A 24757-nucleotide genomic window follows, 5' to 3' on the forward strand; every position below is an offset into this window, starting at 1 on the left:
GTCACTGTATGAAACAATAATGTTAGAAAAATATATAGATGTTACCTTTGGAAAGGTCCATCTGGTGCAATTATTTAATTTCACAAGAGGGAATTTTAAGTCATTTGACCCATCTGATACTATAACCCATACCTTAAGAGCAAGTTATGATTAGAGGATAGAGAAAAGAGAATGCTTATGGCATGTTTACAAGTCATAATTTTAAGTATTGCAATAAATATCGCACCGTGAGCATTATACAGAGGTATCATCGTAGTGAGATAATGATATTGTTACAATGTATGACAAATTGAACATCCAGAATAATAAAAGGTTTTCAGAAAATATTAAGTTTCACAAAACAGCAGTTTAGAGATGGAAAACTGTTATTATTGCACAGGAGTTTCCACCATCCAATAACTATACAAAGAAAAAAAAAATCACGATTCCACATTGTTGATATGTTTGAAATTTCACTTTATTAAAATGTACATCTCAACTGTTCAAGTCAAAGTAAAACATTTGATGCCCAAAACAAAAAAAGGCCCTTTCTTCTGTCTCGTGCGATTTAAAACAACAAAATTAAAGCTTGCCAAAAAAACGTTTGACAAACATTAAATGAAAAACCCCTTCGGATCAAATCATGTTCCAAACTAGCACAATCTCATTTTAAACAAGACTTTCAGGAAGAAGTTAAAATATAATTTAAACAAGACTTTCATGAAGTTAAAATATATACATACAATGTACTAGTTTTAAAATTAAATAAAAACTACATGTAGCATCATCATGGCAGACCAGCGGCCAAAATGCTGCCCAGGAGTGTGCGATCCTTAAGCGCGTTCTCCACATCTCGCTCTTCAATCCTCAAAGAGATCTAGAAAAGGACAGTGTCATTTTAGACCTCTCGTAGAATTCCACAAAATGAGATGAAGAATGAAACATCAGGAAAAACTCTTACTTTAGTCATTCGAGCCTCTTTGGCCTTCTTGAGCGTAAAGATTCCTCTGCTCTCCAGCAGACTGCAGAGAGACAAACACTCCGTCTGTCCAGCTCCACCCACCTGCCTCCGTTTACACAACTTACTGTACACTTCACACAGCTACAGAGAGAAAATAAACAGGGTTAAGTATGCAAGTAATGACTATCTATAATTCAAAAAAAATTATTGGTAAACTTACTTTTCCCAACTGGACTTCTTTGCTTTTTCCGTTACGGATAACTAGAAGCAGGCAGCACACCAGTAGTTTCTGCTGCAGAGGGAAACTCTCACCGTCCTCGCCGCTGCTGGATGCCATGCGGTCACCGTACACCTCAGACAAAACCCGGGCCACCTGAGGAATGCTCACCCGTGATGCTGCTGAATTCAGACAAATCCGTTGTTATGCACAGTTATGTACATTACATTAACTCTCGCAGTGTTGACAAAAACTTTTACAAAGTCAGAATTGTATTGTTATTCTTACCTTTAGGGCTGGTTGAAGGTTCAGATGCTGCTTTAGACCTGTCGCTTGCTTCCACAATCTCCACTGCTCTCCTAATAGATAAACATATAATTCATGAGACCCTCACCATACATCACACCTTTTAGTCAATGTAATTCAATCTGGATAGCATAAAGCTGGTTCTCCTACCTGCAGATGTCAAGAGCTTTGCGAGCGTCTCCGGATACTGCTGAGACTTTCCTTGCACAGAACTGAATAGCTGCTGTATCAAGAAGACCTTCCCCTGACACCTGAGGGCACAAACACGCAAATGCATTATTACCTCTGAGCACGTCCACGTAAACAAGTGACAGAACAAATATTTACAGATACAAACCTGTGCGATTCGGTCTTGGACGATGGCGTTGAGCTCCTCGCGACTGTATGGGGGAAAGTTAAGCAGTTTGGGCCGACAATGCGGTTTGCCCTGAAGTCTAGGGAGAATGCGGTCCGTCAAGTCCAATGCGTTAGCAATCCCTAAGGGGTTTCAAGGTTCACTTGTCAGTGTATATAAAAATTACAAACATCTAAATAGTGCAGATATCTTGGTCGGCAATAAAGTTTTATTCAGCATCTGATACGGTACAGAAGACAAGCTTACCGATAAGACAAAGGCGAGATTTGGGCAGATAAGGCCATTCAAAGATCGTGTACAGCACCTCTTGAGACTTGCTGTCCAACTGATCCATCTCATCAAGAACCAAAAGGCTGTTGCACACAAAAACAAATAATGAGACTATATGCAACAATTTTACCTAAAGAAAAAAAATCTGTGAACCTTGTGTTTTTCAACTTACACAGTGGGCCCTGAGCCGGTCAGACATTTCGCTAGCCGAGCTTCACTGTGACCCTTGGAGATGCCCAGTTTTTCACCCAACAAGGGGAAGATTGCATGGGAGCTACGCAGATTCATACAGTTGATGACCACCGTCTGAATTCCTTTCAACAGAGCCTAGAAATGAAGCAGAAGTCATGTGACGTGGATGGTGTTTACTTGGGTCATGCAATCTTAATTCTTGTGCAAAACCCCATTTTCATTTTTTCATGAACTCACCTTCTGCTCTTGGAGGACACAGTTCAAACAGGCCGTCTTGCCCGTGCCAGGAGCCCCAGAGATGTAAAGACTTGAAGGTTTGGCTTCCACCACATGATTCTCCAAGAAAGACACAATGGTTGCTCTCTCGGTCACACGGGAGAGCAGACGCTCTGGTACTGCGGTGTGCAGAGCCTGCTTTACACTTTGATACCCTGAGTCTGCGACAAAGAAAGACCCAAGTGTCAACATTATTACACATTAGCAAGCAATAAACTAAATGTAACTACCACTTAACAAAACTTACTTTTCGAAGTGAAGAGCCGAGCAACAGGCATCTTTTCTTCGGTCTCGGGGTGTAGACTGGAACGTGCAAACTCTTGTGGCTTTTCCGGCGATGGACGGGAAACAGGAGATAGGAGGATTTTTGGTGAGGACGGGACGGGTCGCGGAGGGGAGGAGAGGACGGGCGTGTTCTCGTTGAAGGACAGTTTGCGGGGAGAGCATAAAGCAGGACGACTCTGCTTGGGGGGAGAGCCAAGCATAGAGGCCGGGAGGTTACATCCATTCTCATCACCTGAAATGTCGATGAGACCACATGAACACATTTCCAAGAGTTTCAAAAGTACAAGATAAACCAGACTAAATACTGTAAGCAATTTGCCAGCATTTGAAATAAAACAAACTCACCGGTGCGTTTGCGAGGACTCAGTGGCAGCCGCGGGGACAGAGAGGTGTTTTTCAACACCGAGCTCCTAGGAGAAAGGGGGATGCTTCGTGGATCCAGCACATTCGTCTTTCTAGGAGACAGTGGGGTTGCCTGTGCACCCACAGTGTTCTCAGAGGAGACTTTAGGTCGAGAACCCAATCTGGACGACTTCCGTCTCGGGAACTGTAGGGTGGGCTGATTCTGTGAGCGGGTGCTGGGCATTTTCGGTCTTAAACTAGGAAACAGATCTATTGAGAATACAAATACGGATTAAGAAACAAAATTATAAGTTGTGATCGTGCAAAGGAATGATGCTTAAACTGTGCGTCACGTCTAGATGCATTCAATAGTGTTATTCAGCACACGTGTGGAATTTAGCAAGCGAGTGTTGTCATTGACAATGCGACGCTGAAATAAAACTTGTTTGGGGGAAATTTACATGACGTAATCTAGCAATACAATGAGATTTTATTTATTTTCATGCATTATCTCTCTCTCTCACACACATCTTGCATAACTTTAGGAAGCGCACACATAGGTTTAGCTCATTCACTCCTTTAACCCAAACCTTAAAGCACATGAACATATTCACAAAAAAGACAAACGCGCACACACAAGGGTCACTTTATAAATCAGACGATATATGATCACACAACTGTAAAATAGTCTCGGTTACTCATCATTGGAGATACTTGGCGCCAAACTGTTTACGTCACCCATTAATGTGAATAAACGCATCCTAACCGTCCGTGCGACAAACATATGAGAAATCCCATACTATAATAATACTACATATCTTACCTGATCCGCAAAACTGTTGATTTATTTCGATGATCGCTGTAAGAACAAGCCGCCGGTTCACTTCCTTCTCTCACAGACTGACCCGCCGTCAAACTAGCGCCAAATCTCTCCAAACACTGAACAGCTGACACCCGGATCTCTGACGTATGCTGATAAAATCGCTTTTCATTGGTTGTGAAAGTTAAGCGGCTGTCCAGTAACCAATGAGATTCTTGGCCCTTCCCCCACTGACTGTATAGGCGGGATATTTCTTTGTCGATGTTTTGGCGGACACAATTTCCCGGGAAATGTAAGTGTTGCTTTCTGCACATTAAGAGCATGAGACACATGTATTGATGCAGTACTTCAAATATACGCTGTTTGACAGTTAGAGCAATTTGTATTTAGTCTGACTATCGCTAAACCTTAAGAAATCCTCACTACTTAATACAATAATAAACAATACGAAACTGTAAACAGAAGCTCAGACAATTTGTCCCATGCCCTTCTTTATTTCAAATGCATCATATTATCACGGCGTTAAACACATTAAAAACAGCGCTAAAATGGCATTCACATATTATAATGACACCAAATCCCCCAAAATAACTTTTACAATTCATAACAGCCCGAAAGTGCCTCAACTGAGGCAACGTGATACGTGACACAATGTTAAAAGTGTTATGCTATTTAACTTTTAATCCTGACAAATGTCACGCATTTAAAATAGTGTTTATACAAAATCTATCAAAATGTATTTCCTGAAATTCAGCTTTAGTTTGAAACAAAAACGATAAAAGACAATGTATAAGTTATGGTACCCAGTTGGAGTAATGGTGCAAATTAGCCACACGATGGCACTAAACAACTGCATATATACAGGAGTATTTGGGAGAACCTGTGGCACTTCATATTTGGTCATTATTGAGCAAAACACAGTTCCCTTTACAGAGGTGAAGCAAATAAAGTGATCAGTGAAACAAGTGTTCTCATTCACACATACTGAGATGTTCAATGAATGTGGCCAGGAAAATAGAAAACTGGCTTGAAAAAAGAAACCGCCATTCATAGCTTTTTGTAGTGTATGCGCGCGCACACCTTTTTCATCAATTTAAACGTAACGCCCTCCCGGACACACTATTCTTGATTTAAAATGTATAAAACACAATAAACAAACATCTAACGTAAATCGATACGCAATAAAACGATTGTACAGTAAAATACAGACGTGACTCATTTAAGAATGTCGTCGTATATGCATAGACATCAGTAATTGTTATAAGTGCTACACATTTCTCATTTATTAAAACGAAAACTTTGGTCGGTCTGAGGAAGAGGTGGAATGTGGACATTCAACCCATGGTCAATGGAGTCATGTGCTCTGGCTTGGTCGCTAAACTGTGTCCCTGTTATCGGGCACAATAGAAGGTGCATATTCTATGCAGGACAGGGATACTGCACAGTGTTTTTAGGTCTAGAGGTACAGCATTCTGGAGCAGTTTGCATAAGAAATGATGCTGGTATATAGTGTTATCCTAGGAGTGTTTTCCAAGTAGATGTTTGTTATGAATAACTGTTGTTTGTGTGACAATAATATGTACAGTATTCGCCATGTACATAGTTGTGTGTGTGTATGTTTTGGCATCTCTTTTTGGTCCTTTTCCCTGGATGTTCATCTTACAACAGGAGGCAGTGGAGGGGCACCTCTAGCCATATCTGCATAAAAAATGAGAAACAGAAATAAATTAAGTCACCCCATTTTCCTAAACAAATCAGCTATACGAACAACAATAAAATTACTTGTTGTTATATTATATTTACATGTAATATACATTTATAATACAATATTATACATATGACATTTAAACCACAATATTGCTGTCAGTGATCAGAGATAACCAGAGTAAGTTTACTTCTGAATGAATTAATGAATTATGAACAAATCTTTACTATTGTTGACTCTGCTGGGATAGATCTTCTGGAATGGTCTGTATTCTTCTGGAGGGGGAAGGGCTTCTATAGGGTGGAATGTGTACTTGGATTCGAAATCATCTGAGAAAGTTAAACATATTTCATGAACATACATAAACATTTAAGACAAATCTATTTAATGCATATATATATATATATATATATATATATATTAGCATTTTTTCATGTTTTAACAGCGCTATCCCTCTGTCTGTTTACTGTCTCTGTGCAGGAGCTTTCATCACCATCGTTTGCCAGCAAAACAAGCAAATATCTTTCATTGTGTTTATCAGAGGAAAGAAATGTATACAGATTTGGAACAAATTGAGGGTGAGTAAATGAAGACTGGAACCCAAAATTCTCTACAAAGAATTTTGGGTGAACATTTCCTTAAATCTAAGCCCAGTCCAGGAAATCCTAGGGACCCTGGTATGGTCTGGCCTTCCGCATGACGTAATTTTCATCATCAGGAGGGTCCGTGGTGATGTGTACAACACCGCATGCGCAAGAAAAGTGCACTAGTCCACTAGGGGTCAATACACACACAGAAAGTGTGCAGTGTGTTGTTGTCGCAGAAAAAAGTGCTGAAACCAAAAACAGTAAGCTAAGAAGCATATTCTTCTCCAGACTGTTTGGTTGTTGTTCTTTGTTGTCTTGTTGTTTGCTCGGATTGTTTGCAATGGCGGATGACTTCCTCTATCATTTATTTGCAGTGGGTCTGTAAATGAACCGACTCATCTGAGCAACCATATTCAATTGTGCTGCACATGTATCTTACTCGGATGTCCGCACTTAATCCATGATAAGTATATGCTCAAGAAGCAGTGCGGACGCGTGTGTGTGTGAGACGGACACGGACAAGAGTAAACCGGATCCTTTACAAATTTTCATTATTATTTCAATTTGGTCCTGGCCCAAATATCCTGTTGGTTGTATTTAGTTTGTTATGTTTTTGTAAAACTAAAACAGGAAGTACTTCTTGGCCACTGTTGTTTACATCTTTAGGTCCTTCATTCACTCAAGGGTTAAAAATGTGATCTATTGGCTGTCTGCAGGAAGCATAGAAAAAAATACATGACCTCCCGTTTGGCGTAAATGAAGGGTGACATTGACCTCATGTTTAAAGACATTTGACAATACACGGCTGTTCTAAGAAAGCTTTGCTGCCTTGCATAAGGAAATAAGGGCCCATATTTGCATTACTAAGAGGTCATTTGACTACAGGGATATTTTCGAATGCTGAAAAAACACTGATGGCTATAGATCCAGTGCAGCAAACTAGCTAGTATTTAATGTTCTGATCTTTAGTCACCTATGAACAGATAAACCTCTTGAATATTAGAGAGAATAAACATGATGTAATGTTTACTGTGTTAAATCTATTAATTTACAAAACACAGATACAAAATTATTGTTCATGTTTGTATCAGACTTACCAGAAAGATATTTGGAGTGAAGCGGTGTGTGACCGTTGCGGACAGGTGGAGGAGGTGGAGGTGCATGCGCTGTAGCCTGACGTCCAGCTAAGGAGAGAGCAGGAGGTTTCACTCGGCTAGGAGGTTCATTCTGTGACCGGCTAGGAGGTTCATTCTGTGACCGGTAAGGAGGTGGAGGGGGTGGCGTTTCCCGAACCCCGTTGCGAGACCCAGGAGGATGAGGCTGAGGAGCTGAATGAGCAAGTTATTTTAAATGGCATCTCCATTTCATTGGAGCGTTTAGTGGCTATACCACGTTTTAAAAAGAAATGCATTTATTCAGTAAATGATTACAAAACAGTACACACACCTGTGCTACGGCTCACCGGGTCACGTGTCGGTGGCGGGGGTCGTCGGTTCTGTTGGGAAGGGGGGAGGGGAGCCTGGCCGCGAACGTTAGCATTGGAATGGCCTCTCTTGTTCAGCGAGTTTCGCCTCTTTGGTAACTCGGGCGCTGGGTCACCATTGGAGACATTAGGTGGCTGTCGATAGGGAGGTGGTGGTGGGGGAGCACTGGAGGAGCTAGAGGATGAAGAGGAGCGTGATGACATGGGGGGGTTTCTAGGAGGTCCATCACGGGATGAAGATGGTGGGTGAGGAGGCCCTTTGTTTACAGGTGGAGGTGGAAGGGGTTTCTCACGACTCCCAGATGATGACCCAGAAGCATGATGGTTTGATGGGGGTCCACGGTTGCCGCCGCGATTGAATGGCGGAGGTGGAGGAGGGGCTGAGCTGCTGGGTTTAGTGGAACTGGTGACAGCAGATGGTTTAGTGGAACTGGTGACAGCAGATGGTTTGGTGACGTCCGGCAGTGATGGCCGATGGTTTCGTGATGGCTCAGGAGCTGAGGGGCGATCTCCTTCACCACTACGTCCAGAACCGTCAAGCTCGGAATGACTCGCAAAACGGGGTACTGGGTTGCGAGAGCCGGGTGGTCGCAGAGCTGACCTTCCTACAGAACTGTCTGTAAGGACACATTAATAAAAAGCTATTTTAAAATAACAGACATAAATTCTGCAACATTTTTCTAATGTTTTTGGAGATTGTCTATACAAAAACATTCATCCAACACATACCTCCAACTGGTCGTAGTTTGGGCACTCCTCCGCTGAACAGCCCACCCATGGCCATCGGCCCAGAACCACCTCCAAACCCTCCACCACCACCACCTACTCCACCTCCACCTCCACCTCCTCCCCCACTGCCACCGCCTCGACCTCCAGGTTCTGTCAGGAAATATATTGCATTTTTAGCTATAGATCTTCTCAAACGTGTATTTTCAACAAAGTATGAATCCAACGCAATAACCTACTTTCAATTATAGGCGCACTTCTGTCATTGACCGCATTGGTTTTCTTTAGTCTGGCACCTTTGCAGATGTCTGTCAGTAGAGCTCCCCTTCCCTTGGCTTCATCTCGATTGAGTTTGGGAGCAGCGGTGTTTGCCTGAATGTTAACAAATTCAAAGGTATCAAGAATGATATCCAACCACTAATTTAAGTATTTTCACATAAAAACGTAAAATATATATGACCAGTTATAAATAAAACATACAACAGCCAATGTCCAATGGCTTAACTGCCAAGAAATTAGACACCTAGATGGAATGTAAACATACTCATGAATTTTTTTTTATTTTAAAACACGATACACTTAACTAGATGCTTCTCTTTCATTACACATACATTTCCTGCACTGTAAAACTTTGCTGTAGTTTTGCAGCAGGTTTGCCAGTAACTTAGTGTAAATTTAATTACTTTTCTATTAGTACGGTTTTTAATTTGAGTTAAGCTTTACTTTAACCAAAATTAAAACACTTTGACTTGAGATTTAAATAAGCAAGAAGAGACTGGTCTCATTACTGGCATTACCACAACAACACTGCAAAAAAGACATTCTTCCTAAGCATTTTGTCTTGTTTTTTGGTAAAAAATATTTGAAACTTCTTAAATTACGATACATTTACATAAGACGTGTGAACTACGATATTTGGTCTTGTTTCATGAAAAACTATAAGAAAGTTAATGTTTAAATTTGTAAATTAAATCTACAGCAAGTTACTGGCAAACCTGCTGCAAAACTTCAGCAAAGTTTCATAGTGTGTATATAATTATATTTTTATAAAAAAATACTGGCTACACCAACTGACACTAACCAGTTACGCCACTTGACCATGTTGCTTCTACAGCCAAAGAAGATTGTTTGTTGAATACATTAACACTGAAATTCAAGCATGATGGTCAAAGTAAAGCTAAAGTCGTTTTATTTTTCAGAATGCTGAAAAAACATCTGATAACAAGAAATCATCATGTCTCGTGGTGTAACTACAGTTATGGGGTTCAGGGTTAGAATAGAAAATTCTGTCATGAATTACTCATCCTCGAGTCGTTTCACAACCGTGAGACCTTTGTTCGTCTTCAGAACACAAATTAAGATAGGTTTGATGAGATCAGAGACATTTCTGACGACCCACAAAGACAGCAATACAACATACACTTAAAGCTAAGAATAAATAGTCCATGTAACTACAGTGGTTCAATCTTTATTTAAGAAGCGAGAGGAATATTTTTTGCACAAATTAGCATGTCAAAACACTAACAGCTCTAAGAAAATGCATAATTATGCAGACAACTCTGTTAAACTAGTGGTAAATCTGTCATGAGAAGCATACACCCTGCAACAAATAGCACCAGAGTTACATGAGCAAAATCTAGTATATCTCAGTCTAGCATGTGTTGTATATGACTATTGTTTATTAGTTGCACCTGATCGGCTGATGCAAGCTAGACGTGACCTTCCAGAACTTTTGACATGCAACACCCGAACATAACCCTGAAATGTTAAATTATCTCACATTTAAAAAGAGTTTTTATCTGCAGTTAACATCACCAGGTGTTCTCTTCTCAGTGATTTCATTTCCCGTCACATGTCTTCTTGCATAAAATTAACAAAATTGCTCCTTGAATGGTGATTACACCACCTTGACATCTCATGGATTTTTGGGATGTTTTTAGGGTTACAACACAGACATTTCTGCAATCATTCCCCAATTATTCTCTCAAAATGAATATAAACCAGACTTTAAGTCATGTATGCAAGTCATTTGCTTTTTTTAACCCTTTAAATGTAATCAGATCAAAGGGACACAAAAACATGTCACGTCGTTGACCCAAATGCAGACAGCACTTGTAATATGTCCTTCAACAATAGCTTTGAAAGGGCAATATAGAGATTATAGACATGTTAGTATCATTTAGAAGCAAGTAGGAGGATGAATTGTTCTGTCTCAGTGATGGTTTTACAGATATGATACCATCACTGCTTTACACTGACCTGGCTGAAGGTGGGGGGTGGTGGGGGTCCAGGTGGAGGGGGTGGAGGAATGGGCATGTTGGTTTATTTCTGAAGACCTCCGCAGTCACTTCAATCTTCGTTTGTTGACTATTCCACAAAACAGCTCTGCAAGGCGAATTACAACCTATTTCATTTCAGTTGCACAGATACTTTAGAAGTACTTGAGGAAAAGAGAACAATAAGCACAACTCTATATTTCGGATCAGGTAGCGTCATTAACAAAACACTATCCCACAAAGCATGCCAGTTCCAGGAACTACTCTGCATAGGACAACAATCACCGCACAGTTCGCTATTGTAACCCGTAAGGTAATGGTATCAAAAGTATTGAGAAGGTTAAAAATACCTTTTCGCCTTTGCTCCAGAGGGACACTCCAGAAACTTTGATTGAAGTTTCTTTTTCCTGACAGTTTTGAGAGAAGTGATCGCTCCGATGAAGTGGGGTGATACAAAGCTTTAGCAGGGCTAACTGGAATGTTGTTCAGCAAGATCTGGGATGACACAACGACTAATGTTAGTTTGAAACGGGGGAAGCACAGTAACCGAACCAGAACTGAGCCTTAACCTATGTATAAAGAGAAAGGGTCATCTTTAATGCATACACGAACAATCTTCGTGTTTGACACCCCGTAGTTGATTTAGACTATGTGACTATGAATGCATGTTACTTGCTATGCAAAACAAAATTGAAAACAACCAATGCCACTGAGAAGGTCTGTTGAAATCAAACCCGTGGATATCTGGCTTCATAAACAGAACTACATTCGTGCTGAAATCATGACACGTAAAAAGTTTCAAACTAGTAAAACAAGCAGCCGGAATAAGTTTTGAATATGCTGTGAAATGGCCAGAAACATTGCTGAGCTCCAGAAAAACAGGCTTCAAGAAACATTCTTGACATTGTCATATACAGGCAGAACGTCTCGGCTCTGATCACCCATATAAAATGCACATTGGGCCTTCTTTAGTACACCCAGAACATGGATTTCGGTTTTTATTATGTGTTTGTGAATAATTACCAGCATACAAGTGCCTGAGATAAGAGAAATAAAACCAGCTTTCAGTTCTTGCACTGGAACTGACAACAGTTCGTGCATATTACAATTAACATGAAAGCACTGACATAGAAATGACTGGAGTCAACTAGGGCCGTGTTAAAAGTTTGGAAGGAAGTGAATATGTTCAACTTTTTGTTGGTCGACTTAATATTTCAGGACGAGGAAATAACGTGAAAACGAACGCGAGGGTCGACAGAGATTGTTGTACGACTGAAGTGACCACCTGTCATACAAGATCATAAGTCAGTCGTGAAAAGTTTGACAAGTTTAAGCGTTTACATGTAACTTAGTCGATGGCACAACTGGAACAAAAACCAGCCTTTAATGAAAGAAAAACGCGAAGGAAGTCTTAGAAGAAGCCAAACGAGCCTAAAACGTAAAGCTTAACTCTTAAAGATTTTTCTTTTTTGTTGTTGTTGTTGTTGTTTACTATTCGTTGACACAACTCTCGAGAAACATAGTTAAACGAGTGTACATGAGACATAAGAACGGCAACAAACAAATAAAGACCATAAGTTGTTCCTCTCTTCCGGCTGTGTTGGCAAGTCATGGCTTACCTGTCTGTCGCGCTTTAAGATTGTGTCCCAAACAACAGTAATGTTAAAAAGTAACCGATGAGTCTTCCACCGATTACTTGTTTTGTGTCCAGCCGCCGAATAAAAACTGGAAACTAAACGGGACAAAACTTGCTGTCGTCCGCTGTCATACTGACAACATCTGCCAACTCTATAAATGAATCCCAAATAGTCACAACGTGAAACGGTTGCAAAAACGCCAAGAATCAAAGAATCGGATTCCTGCTTGCTAATAACATCGCTGTCCTGTCATTTAAATGCGATATGACTCGACCGATTTACTGGGTTTGAGCGAACCCAGTACTACGAAATCCCGGAAATCCAGGAGACGGCACAAAATGGAGGCAAGCGGCCGAAAAACTCCGATCACAACCGGAAAGAGAGACCTGTAACTACATGACCAAACCTCTTTAGCGTACAGGAATGAACTTTGGTCGTTTGCATCTGGCCAAATGCAAGCGTTTTTCACTGAAGCGAACCCCCTCTTATAACTCAGTTTTAAAGGCTTAGTTCACTCAGAAATAAATATTGTGTCATCATTACCCTCAGGAGGTTACATACCTGTAAAACCCATTTACTGACATAGTAGGGAAAATAAATACAGTGGAGTCAACGGGAATGAGATCTGTTGGTTACTGACATTCTTCTATACTTCTGGTGACAGAATTTTCATCTTTCATTTTTGGGGGAACGGTCCCTTTAAATGGTGTAAAATCAATAGTCTTTTTGTAATTAAAATTTTTATTTGATGGAAATTAACACTGGGCGATATAAATGAAAATGATGGTTACCAACATGGTCAACTTTATTCTAAAACTACAAAAATGTGCATTACAAAAAATACTGCATTACTATAAATATGTTAAGTTCCTTTTTATTTAATGTAATTGTATGTTATATATAGGGCTGGGTTCACAGACACTAGTGCCAGACTAGAGCTTGCAATTGTTTTGTCTCAATATGCACACCAGTGATGTTTATTTTCCAAAGCATTTTGAAATAATGTGACTTCAATATCCTAATTAAACTAAAGCATAGTCTTGGCTTTAGATAATCCCTATCTGTGAAACCGGGCCATAATGTGCAAATGAAGAACAGGGACTAACATATTTCTGTGATTAGGTGCGTTCTGGTAGTAAAAGACAAGAAAACATTTCTTGCAGGTTAGATTAAAATAATTTAAGCATGTTTTTTAAAATGTTGTATTTTGTCTTCTTTACTGAGAAGAAACAACACTTTTATTAAATCCAAGTGATTGGCCGAGAACTGTGCTGGGTCATTTTTTACTTTTAGGATCAGGTGTCAGTGTCTGAGCTGTGGGGTGTTTGTTTTCAGTTACCTTTACTGCAGGTTACATTGCAAAACCAATAGGTGGCGACACGTGACTGTAAATTCTGTGTTGCATATTGTCATTCAGGAACAAATATATTTGTAATAGCCTACATATTCTATGACAGCACTGATTTTACACAGAGACAAGAAACAGTTCCTTCTGCGATGGCTTTGGTTGCTGCATGCTCACCTTTGTTTGCTGCACTTTTCTTGGCTTCACAAGTCAATGCAACTTAGTTTTCGCCAGTAGTGATTTACTTGAAATTGGGTTTGGAAAATAAATTGAAATTGTTATTGTAAAAAAAATGATTAACTTAATTAACAACTTACTAAAATTAGGATGTACAGAATAATGTTAAAAAAGCTGAAATTATTTTGGAAAAGGCAATTTGATTGAATTTAAAAATTAAAGGCAGCAAAGAATAAAAAAAATAAAAAAAGCTGAAATGACTTGAGTGAAGTGGCACGTGGCCAAGTATGGGATCATACTCTTAATTTGTGCTCTGCATTGAACCCATTCAAGTGCGCACACTGAGCAGCGAGTATTGAACACACGCAGACACCTGGAGCAGTGGGCAGCCATGAAAAACTACATCATTTGAAACGAATGTATTTCACATGTTTATTGAAGCATTATTAATTCACCCAGATGAAAGAAAAACGTGTAATTTGTGCAATTACCTTAAAAACCTTATCACTGCATGTGATTATCAACAAACATGTTTTAAAAAGTGCTATGGTGCGGTTTCTTGCTAAAATAAAAAGGGTTTTTATCATTTAATCTCTGTTTTACCCCAATGCAGCAGTGAATACAACATCATATACATGGCACAACTCATTTTTCAAAAACAAACTAAACCAATTTCCATGCTATTTACAACATGTAACTCACAAACACTGTCTACAACACAGTACCGTTTAACATAATTTACAAAATATATTCGTGAATCTAAAGATTTACAATATAAGGCATATAAGATTACAAGGTCAGGCATGTTGCATTGTACATATCAAATGGTAGTTTAAAAAATACTTTGTTCTTAAAATGCACGATAAGTAAAATGTTTTAACATCTTTAAAAACCTCTTAATGAGTTATAAGGAAACGGTGAAGACAAATACAGTTTCCTTTTAATACAAACATGCTACATGAACCAGCCCATTAAAAACGATCAGATTTGTAAATAAACACAACTCTATTCTTATCAACCACCCTTTCATTTGGCTTTTATATTAGTTTAATAAGGTTCAACCTTCCTCTTTTTACAGTGCTTTCTGGAACATCCAGATCCATTGAATCGAATCTCTGACCTTTCATTGTGTATCCATGGCCACTTGATGCTTGTCTATAGTCACTTTGCCTATTTCCCCATTCATGCAGCCTAGGCATCCCTTTGAAAGTGTAGCATATATCGTCAGTAGTGTAATTACGCCTAGGAGTCATGCGAGAGCTCTCATAATAACCTTCATTGCGTCCCATATAGGGTGATCTTTGCATAGTAGGCCTTCCCATGTTTGAATGGTTCACAGCTAAATTCTCTCTGCTTCTTGAAGCTTGAGGTCTTGGCACTGATACAGTGTTCCAGTTTCCATCATACTCAAAGCCACTGGATTTTGTTTTACGCACCCTTGACCTGAGTGGCCCTTGCATGTCATTGTTGTAAAGATCTGATGACGTTGGACCCATTCCAGACATTCTGGTCTCTTGGTGTGGTACATATTTTTGCACTATAGGCCACTGGCCGTTTCTTGAAGTTTTCTGGTCTCTTCTTACATCAATATAGGGTTGTTGCATCTTAAGATCTGAGGCACCATATTTGTGATGAGTTTGTATTCCAATGTCTCCTGGGGGAGCATGATAATCGTATGTTCTCACAGCTATAAATTTACCCTGTGGTGCAGCCGCGTTGTTTCTTTGCATTGGTGTAAATGTATCAAAGTCAATATTCGATCCTTTGTATTGAAAATCAGGGCGATCAATTCCTCCTTTCAATTTGGGGGATTTCAGATTGACATTTGGAGAATTTATTGTAAGATCTGGTCTTTCTGGTTTGCTACCTGAGAGGCTCCATTTTGGAAGTCTGAAATTGCCTGAAGGAGTGTCAATGTCGAAGTCTGGTGCATTCATATCAAGATGGGGTGTCTTTAAATTTGGTTCTTTAATTTGACTCTTAGGAATATCAAAATTCATGTCTGGTGCTGTGAAATCTGGCTTATGTCCTCTATAGTTGAAGTCTGGGGAATCAAAGTCTGCTTTAACCTTTGGTGCTGGAAGATCCATTTTAGGGGACCTCAGTTCATAGTCTGGTGTTTTTATTTTGGGCCCTGAGAAACCAATATCAGGCATCTTGAAAGTAGGTATTTTCATTTTTCCAGAAGGCATGTCCATATCTGGAAGTGTAAGGTTTGTCTTCGGACCTTTGAAATCCCCAATATCAGGGCCATGTATGCCTGCATTTAGTTTAGGAGCTGATGTGTTAAGATGAATGTCTGTATAATCGATGTCTGCATTAGCATTCATTCGTGGCCCTTTCCCGCCTGACAGTCCAACACTTGGCATCTTTAACTTTGGCATGTTCAGTTTACCTGAGTGACCATTAAAGTCAATATCAGGTGACTCATAATTCATGTTTGGACTTTTCGAAACAGATTCAGGGAGAGACAAATCGATATCTGGGGTTTTCAGTTTATAGTCTGGTTGCGTTGTTTTGGGTCCTGAGAAACCAATATCAGGCATCTTGAAAGTAGGCATTTTCATTTTTCCAGAAGGCATGTCCATGTCTGGTAGAGTAAGATTTGCTTTTGGACTTTTGAAATCAGCATTAGGTCCATGAATGTCAATATCAGAACTGTTTATTCCAGCATTTAGTTTGGGAGCTGATGTGCTCAGATTGAGGTCTGGTTCATCAATGTCAGCATCCACATTCAATTGTGGCCCCTTCACACCTGACAGTCCAAAACTTGGCATCTTTAACTTTGGCATACTGAATTTCCCAGAGGGTGCATCAACATCAATGTCAGGTGACTCAAAATCTACGTTTGGATTTTTCCAGTCAGTTTGAGGGAGAGACATATCCATATCTGGGGTGCCTCCTTTAATTTTGGGACTTTTGAGATTCAGGTCTGGAGAATTGATTGTAAGACCAGGTCCTTTTGGTTTGCTTCCTGAAAGGCCGAATTTGGGCAGCTTCAGTTTACCTGAAGGGGCATTTATGTCAAGGTCGGGTGCATTCACATCAAGATTAGGTTTCTTTAAAGTTGGTCCTTTGATTTGACCTTTATCAAGATTCATGTTTGGGACTGTGATGTCTGGCTTATGTCCTCTGATATTAAAGTCTGGGGAATCAAAGTTTGCTTTAAACTCTGGAGCTGACAGATCCATTTCAGGGGTTTTCAGTTCATAGTCCGGTGTCTTTATTTTGGGGTTTGAAAGACCAAAATCAGGCATCTTTAGATTTGGCATTTTCATTTTTCCAGAAGGCATGTCCATGTCTGGACCTTTGAGATCAACATTTGGTCTATGAATGTCAAAGTCAGCATCGACATTCATTTGTGGCTCTTTCACACCTGACAGTCCAAAACTTGGCATCTTTAACTTTGGCATGTTCAGTTTACCTGAGGGTGCATTAACATCAATTTCGGGTGATTTGATGTCTAGGCTTGGGCTTCTCAAGTTAGTTTCAGGGAGAGCCAAGTCCACTCCTGGGGTATTGAGTCCTCCCTTGATTTTGGGACTTTTGAGATCCATCTTTGGTGATTTCAATTTAACATCAGGTCCTTTTGGCTTGCTCCCTGAAAAGCCAAACTTTGGCAGCTTTAGTTTACCTGAAGGGGAATTTATGTTCAGGTCAGGAGAATTCACATCAATATTGGGATTTTTTAAAGTTGGTCCTTTAATTTTACCTTTAGGGATATTGAGATTCATGTCTGGGGCTGTGAAATCTGGCCTATGCCCTTTGATGTTCATGTCTGGGGCATCAAGATCTGCATTAATCGTTGGAGCTGACAGATCCAGTTCAGGGGTTTTCAGTTCATAGTCAGGTGTCTTTACTTTGGGTTTGGAAAAATTGAAATTAGGCATCTTTAGAGTTGGCATTTTCATTTTTCCAGAAGGCATGTCCATGTCTGGAATCGTAAGCCCTGTTTTCGGAGCTTGGAGATCAGCATTGGGTCCAGGAATGTCAATATCAGGACCATTAATCCCAGCATTTAGTTTAGGAGCTGACATGTTCAGATTAAGGTCTGGTTTATCAATGCCAGCATCCAGATTCATTTGTGGTCCTTTCAGACCTGAGCCAAACTTTGGCATCTTTAACTTTGGCATATTGAATTTACCTGAAGGGGCATTAACATCAATATCAGGTGATTTAATATCTAGGCTAGGGCCTTTTAAATTCGTTTGAGGGAGAGACATATCTGGGGTATCAAGTCCTCCCCTGATTTTGGGAGTTTTCATATCCATCTTTTGAGACCTAAATGTAACATCAGGCACTATTGGCCTGCTACTGGAAGAGCCAAATTTTGGAAACTTCAGTTTACCTGAAGGGGCATTTAGGTTTAAGTTTGGGGCATTCATGTCAAGGTTAGGTTTCTTTAAAGTTGGTCCTTTAATTTTACCTTTAGGGAAATCAATATTCATGTCTGGGGCTGAGAAATCTGGTTTATGCCCTTTGATGTTCAAGTCTGGGCCATCAAGATCTGCATTCATCTTTGGAGCTGACAGATCTATTTCAGGGGTCTTCAGTTCATAGTCCGGTGTCTTTATTTTGGGTCCAGAGAGACCAAAATCAGGCATCCTCAAAGTGGGCATTTTCATTTTTCCAGAAGGCATGTCCATATCTGGACCTTTGAAAGCAACATCTGGTCCATTAAAGTCAATGTCAGGACTATTTATTCCAGCATTTAGTTTGGGAGCTGATGTGCTCAGATTAAGGTCTGGTTTATCAATGTCAGCATCCACATTCATTTGTGGCCCCTTCACACCTGGCAGACCAAAACTTGGCATCTTTAATTTTGGCATACTGAATTTACCAGAGGGTGCATCAACATCAATATCAGGTGATTTAATGTCTAGGTTTGGGCCTTTCCAGTCACCTTGAGGGAGAGACAAATCCACATCTGGGGTGTCAAGTCTTCCCTTAATTTTGGGACTTTTGATATTCAGGTCTGGAGAATTGATATTAAGATTGGGTGCTTTTGGCTTGCCAGTCGAGAAGCCAAATTTTGGAAACTTCAGTTTACCCGAAGGGGCATTTATGTCGAGATCGGGTGCATTCACATCAAGATTGGGTTTCTTTAAAGTTGGCCCTTTAATTTTGCCTGAAGCAAGATTCATGTCTGGAACTGTGATATCTGGTTTATGTCCTTTGATGTTAAAGTCTGGGGAATTAAAGTCAGCATTAATCTTTGGAGCTGACAGATCCATTTCAGGGGTTTTCAGGTCATAGTCCGGTGTCTTTATTTTGGGTTTGGAAATATTGAAACCAGGCATCTTTAGTTTAGGCATTTTCATTTTCCCAGAAGGCATGTCTATATCTGGAAGTGAAAGATCTGTCTTTGGACCTTTGAAATCAACATTTGGCCCATGGATGTCAATATCAGGACTGTTTATTCCAGCGTTTAGTTTGGGAGTTGACATATTCAGATTAAGGTCTGGCTTATCAATGTCAGCATCCACGTTCATTTGTGGCCCCTTTACACCTGACATACCAAAGCTTGGCATCTTTAACTTTGGCATTTTTAATTTACCAGAGGGTGCATCAACATCAATATCAGGTGAATTAATGTTTAAGTTTGGACTTTTAAAATCAGCTTGAGGGAGAGACAGATCCATTTGTTGAGTGTCAAGTCCTTTGAGATTCAGGTTTGGAGAATTGATATTAAGATTGGGTGCTTTTGGCTTGCCAGTCGAGAAGCCAAATTTTGGAAACTTCAGTTTACCTGAAGGGGCATTCATGTCGAGATTAGGTGCATTCACATTAAGATTGGGCTTCTTCAAAGTAGGTCCTTTAATTTTACCTGTATCAAGATTCATGTTTGGGACTGTGATATCTGGTTTATGACCTCTGATATTGAAGTCTGGGGAATCAAAGTCTGCATTAATCTTTGGAGCTGACAGATCCATTTCAGGGGTCTTCAGTTCATAGTCTGGTGTCTTTATTTTGGGTCCAGAAAGACCAAAACTTGGCATCTTTAATTTTGGCATATTAAATTTACCAGAGGGTGCATCAACATCAATATCAGGTGATTTAATGTCTAAGTTCGGACTTTTAAAATCACCTTGAGGAAGAGACAAATCCATGTCTGGGGTGTCAAGTCCTCCCTTTATTTTGGGACTTTTGAGATTCAAGTCTGGAGAATTTATTTTAAGGTTAGGTGCTTTTGGCTTGCTACCTGAAAGGCCGAATTTTGGAAACTTTAGTTTACCTGAAGGGGCATTCATGTCAAAATCGGGTGCATTCACGTCAAGATTTGGTTTCTTCAGAGTAGGTCCTTTAATTGTACCCTTAGGAACATCAAGTTTCATGTTTGGCACTGTGATATCTGGTTTGTGACCTTTGATGTTAAAGTCTGGTGAATCAAAGTCTGCTTTTATCTTTGGAGCTGACAGATCCATTTGAGGGGTTTTCAGTTCATAGTCTGGTGTTTTTATTTTAGGTCCGGAGAGACCAAAATCTGGCATTTTGAATTTTCCAGAAGGCATGTCCATGTCCGGAAGAGTAAGGTTTGATTTTGGACCTTTGACATCAATGTTTGGTCCATGAATGTCAATATCAGGACTGTTTATTCCAGCGTTTAGTTTGGGTGTTGACATATTAAGGTCTGGCTTATCAATGTCCCCATTTACATTCATTTGTGGCCCCTTCAAACCTGACAGTCCAAAACTTGGCATCTTTAATTTTGGCATACTGAATTTACCAGAGGGTGCATCGACATCAATATCAGGTGATTTAATGTCTAAGTTCGGACTTTTAAAATCACCTTGAGGAAGAGACAAATCCATGTCTGGGGTGTCAAGTCCTCCCATTATTTTGGGACTTTTGAGATTCAAGTCTGGAGAATTTATTTTAAGATTAGGTGCTTTTGGCTTGCTACCTGAAAGGCCGAATTTTGGAAACTTTAGTTTACCTGAAGGGGCATTCATGTCAAAATCGGGTGCATTCACGTCAAGATTTGGTTTCTTCAGAGTAGGTCCTTTAATTGTACCCTTAGGAACATCAAGTTTCATGTTTGGCACTGTGATATCTGGTTTGTGACCTTTGATGTTAAAGTCTGGTGAATCAAAGTCTGCTTTTATCTTTGGAGCTGACAGATCCATTTGAGGGGTTTTCAGTTCATAGTCTGGTGTTTTCATTTTAGGTCCGGAGAGACCAAAATCTGGCATTTTGAATTTTCCAGAAGGCATGTCCATGTCCGGAAGAGTAAGGTTTGATTTTGGACCTTTGACATCAATGTTTGGTCCATGAATGTCAATATCAGGACTGTTTATTCCAGCGTTTAGTTTGGGTGTTGACATATTTAGGTCTGGCTTATCAATGTCCCCATTTACATTCATTTGTGGCCCCTTCAAACCTGACAGTCCAAAACTTGGCATCTTTAACTTTGGCATACTGAATTTACCAGAGGGTGCATCGACATCAATATCAGGTGATTTAATGTCTAAGTTCGGACTTTTAAAATCACCTTGAGGAAGAGACAAATCCATGTCTGGGGTGTCAAGTCCTCCCTTTATTTTGGGACTTTTGAGATTCAAGTCTGGAGAGTTTATTTTAAGATTAGGTGCTTTTGGCTTGCTACCTGAAAGGCCGAATTTTGGAAACTTAAGTTTACCTGAAGGGGCATTCATGTCAAAATCGGGTGCATTCACGTCAAGATTAGGTTTCTTCAAAGTTGGTCCTTTCATTTTACCTCTAGGAACATCAAGATTCATGTCTGGAATTGTGATATCTGGTTTATGTCCTCTGATGTTGAAGTCTGGGGAATCAAAGTCTGTTTTAAACTTCGGAGCTGAAAGATCAATTTCAGGGGTTTTCAGGTCATAGTCCGGTGTCTTTATTTTGGGTTTTGAGAGACCAAAATCAGGCATCTTTAGAGTGGACATTTTCATTTTTCCAGAAGGCATGCCCATATCTGCACCTTTCAAATCAACATTTGGTCCATTAAGGTCAATATCAGGACCATTTATCCCAGCATTTAGTTTAGGAGTTGATGTGTTGAGATTAAGATCTGGTTTATCAATGTCAGCATCCACATTCATTTGTGGCCCCTTCACACCTGACAGTCCAAAACTTGGCATCTTTATTTTTGGCATACTGAATTTCCCAGAGGGTGCATCAACATCAATATCAGGTGATTTAATGTCTAAGTTCGGACTTTTAAAATCACCTTGAGGGAGGGACAAATGCACATCTGGGGTGTCAAATCCTCCCTTAATGTTAGGGCTTTCGAGATTAAAATCTGGGGAGTTCATTTTGAGATTGGGTCCTTTTAGCTTACTACCTGAGAGGCCGAATTTGGGCAGCTTCAATTTTCCTGAAGGGGCATTTATGTCGATGTCAGGTGTATTCACATCAAGATTGGGTTTCTTTAAAGTTGGTCCTTTAATATTACCTTTCGGGATATCAACATTCATGTCAGGTGTTGTGATATCTGGCTTATTACCTCTGATATTGAAGTCCGGGGAATCAAATTCTGATTTAATTCTCGGAGCTGACAGATCCATTTCAGAGGTCTTTTTTTTGGGTTTTGAGAGACCAAAACCAGGCATCTTGAATGTTTTCTTTTTTCCAGAAGGCAAGTTCATGTTTGGAAGCGAAAGATCTGTCTTTGGACCTTTTAAATCAACATTTGGGCCAAGTATGTCTATATCCGGTCCATTAATTCCTGCACTCACTTGAGAGGGTGACATTTTTGATCCCTTTATACTTCCATCATAATTAACATCTGTGAGCCTCATGCGGTCCGCATTTTGAAGGAATGTTGCAACATTTACCTTTCTTTTCGAATTAGCAGTTCGGAAATGCATTAAATGGGATTCACTGTTGTCAGTGGCAAGTGTTTCTCTCTGGGTTGTCATACTGTGAATGCCGTGTCTGTTTGTTTGATTTCCTTTCATGAATCTCTTGACTTTAGAATTGTAGAGCTTGTCATAAGAATCCTTCCACATCTGTTGACACATTTGTATCAAAACTAATTAATTGTATTTCTGTATATTTTAGAGTCACAAGAACCTAAAAATGGGATGTGCACAAACCTCATTTGGAGCTTTGATGTTCTGATCTAGACTCCCCATACTTTTGCTGGATTTCATTCCATGGTTGCTTATCATGTTATCATCATCAATCATTCTCAAAATGTCACCGGCTTCACTTCTTTTCTGTTGTTTGACGTGAATGCTGGCACCCCCATCGTCATCTGAAACAGCAATGTAATGTAAAACGCAGCTTATTATCAACAATCATCTTTATGATGTTTTGCTTTTCTCCATAAGGGGGCAAACATCATATTCCCTTGTATTCGCGCTTTGTAAGCACACTAAGTACCTTCAAAAAAGTCATGGTCTGTGAACTCCGACCTCTCTCTAGAGAAATCATCATCTTCAAGCAGCAAGCTGTCAGAGAGGCATCTTCGAAGGCCAGCCTGAAAATTCCAAGACACTATCATGGCACTCTTTCATGAAATTAATTTATGCATAGAAAGGGCAAACTATAAAGTTTTAAAATATATCTGAAATATAAAGTTATAACATACCATTTTGCTTGTATATATTTATAGAGAAGAAATGGCTCCACAACTCAAACCTGTTAAAGAAATGATTCAGGCTTGTCATCTTGATATCAACTATAAAGCCAATTATTTCAGTGCTAATGTATTTTAACATCATATAAGGGTACATGTACAAGATTTATCAGTCTAGTATGTCAAGACAAGTGCAAATCATTTGTAGGTTTAAAGTGTAAACACGGTGGAGCTTTCAAAACATTGCCAGCATCCCAGCTAAATGCAACAACATTAACTCAACAAATGTCATAAATCTGTCTGGTTAAGTGAAAATGTTTTACATTCATATTTTTCCTTCTTTGTGAAGAAGCATCTTGATAAACTTTTATGTTTTATAATTTTGTTCCTCATTTTGTTGAGGTCCGAATAATCCCACATGAAAAATAACACAGACGAAACTGTCAAGTATTTCAGGAATTCTGGTACAGTAACAGAGTTAGAAACAGGTTAGGCCAAAACAATGGAAAATGTGAACACATCTCACATTAATAACCACACCTTCTTTTTTAAACACATAATGCAATGCTAGCTGATGTTCAGGTGATCGTCTTTGGGAACGTAAAGACATAGTGTGCAATTATACAACCTTCTTTAAGCATGACAAGCTTGACACTTTTCTTGGATATTTAAAGGTAGTCAAAGGTTCATCTGATCAGTTCAAAAACATTGTTTTCATGGCACAGTACTTCTCATAAAAAGGTTGTGGTGCAAAATGTATGAAACCGAAAGAGCATGCTGTGCAAATTGTTTTATGAGACAAACAGCAGAACAAGTACACTTGCTAACCACCAAACTTTATTTTCAGAATTAGAAAGACTTTCTAGTTTTACGCAAACGTAAGACACCATTGGTAAAATAAACTTGGTAAAGACAGTCCTTACCTTGTATCCTATGAGACTGTATTAAATCCTCAGTAAATATAAGTGCTGACAATGTGCCATGCTGAGAAGTTGTTTTCAAACGCTGAAGGATAAGACCGTGTTTACCTCTGTGCTCTTCATACTGTTTGTGGAGTTCTCATTGCAGCAAGTAATACACCTCAAGAGTAGATAAACTGGTTTAACCTCCAGCTCAGAGCCGGGTACATACCTCACAAAGCTTTAGCATCATTGCTTTTTCGTTCACAGGAGGCAGGGTTACATAACAAACCACTCCCTTAATCCAGATTGATAGGAGGATATCAAAAGAAGTTGTTAAAATAAAGGAAAACTATGCGCACATGTACTCCC

The 24757-nt window shown here is 39.6% G+C and overlaps 3 protein-coding genes across 8 annotated transcripts; all 3 read right to left on the minus strand.

The window, feature by feature from the left end:
- Positions 1–180: 180 nt before the first annotated feature.
- Positions 181–4462, minus strand: cdc6 (cell division cycle 6 homolog). Of its 5 annotated transcripts, none has more exons than XM_079482410.1 (12): positions 4007–4462; positions 3187–3453; positions 2804–3073; positions 2518–2717; positions 2261–2415; positions 2065–2171; positions 1801–1940; positions 1614–1714; positions 1446–1516; positions 1161–1339; positions 941–1081; positions 181–856 (listed from the first exon to the last, which is right to left on the minus strand). In XM_079482410.1, exons 2-12 carry the CDS (start codon positions 3425–3427, stop codon positions 767–769), a joined length of 1695 nt encoding a protein of 564 aa, XP_079338536.1. In that variant the 5' UTR covers positions 3428–3453; positions 4007–4462; the 3' UTR covers positions 181–766. The 5 variants fall into 5 exon arrangements, with proteins under 5 accessions (XP_079338536.1, XP_079338539.1, XP_079338538.1 ...); XM_079482413.1 differs by having other exon boundaries at positions 1161–1336; positions 4007–4144; XM_079482412.1 differs by having other exon boundaries at positions 438–856; positions 3187–3440; positions 4007–4138.
- Positions 4454–12911, minus strand: wipf2a (WAS/WASL interacting protein family, member 2a). Its single transcript, XM_079482420.1, has 9 exons — positions 12400–12911; positions 11131–11275; positions 10764–10889; positions 8744–8876; positions 8508–8657; positions 7742–8395; positions 7393–7623; positions 5936–6037; positions 4454–5701 (listed from the first exon to the last, which is right to left on the minus strand). Exons 3-9 carry the CDS (start codon positions 10818–10820, stop codon positions 5658–5660), a joined length of 1371 nt encoding a protein of 456 aa, XP_079338546.1. The 5' UTR covers positions 10821–10889; positions 11131–11275; positions 12400–12911; the 3' UTR covers positions 4454–5657.
- A 1444-nt stretch (positions 12912–14355) lies between these two features.
- Positions 14356–24636, minus strand: LOC306909044 (uncharacterized protein). Of its 2 annotated transcripts, XM_079482388.1 has the most exons (5): positions 24410–24636; positions 23499–23548; positions 23291–23387; positions 23002–23162; positions 14356–22914 (listed from the first exon to the last, which is right to left on the minus strand). In XM_079482388.1, exons 2-5 carry the CDS (start codon positions 23499–23501, stop codon positions 14977–14979), a joined length of 8199 nt encoding a protein of 2732 aa, XP_079338514.1. In that variant the 5' UTR covers positions 23502–23548; positions 24410–24636; the 3' UTR covers positions 14356–14976. The 2 variants fall into 2 exon arrangements, with proteins under 2 accessions (XP_079338514.1, XP_079338513.1); XM_079482387.1 differs by lacking the exon at positions 24410–24636 and having other exon boundaries at positions 23291–23501.
- Between the last annotated feature and the right edge of the window lie 121 nt (positions 24637–24757).

This window comes from Barbatula barbatula, assembly GCF_947034865.1.
Source record: "Barbatula barbatula genome assembly, chromosome: 20".
NCBI lineage: Eukaryota > Metazoa > Chordata > Actinopteri > Cypriniformes > Nemacheilidae > Barbatula > Barbatula barbatula.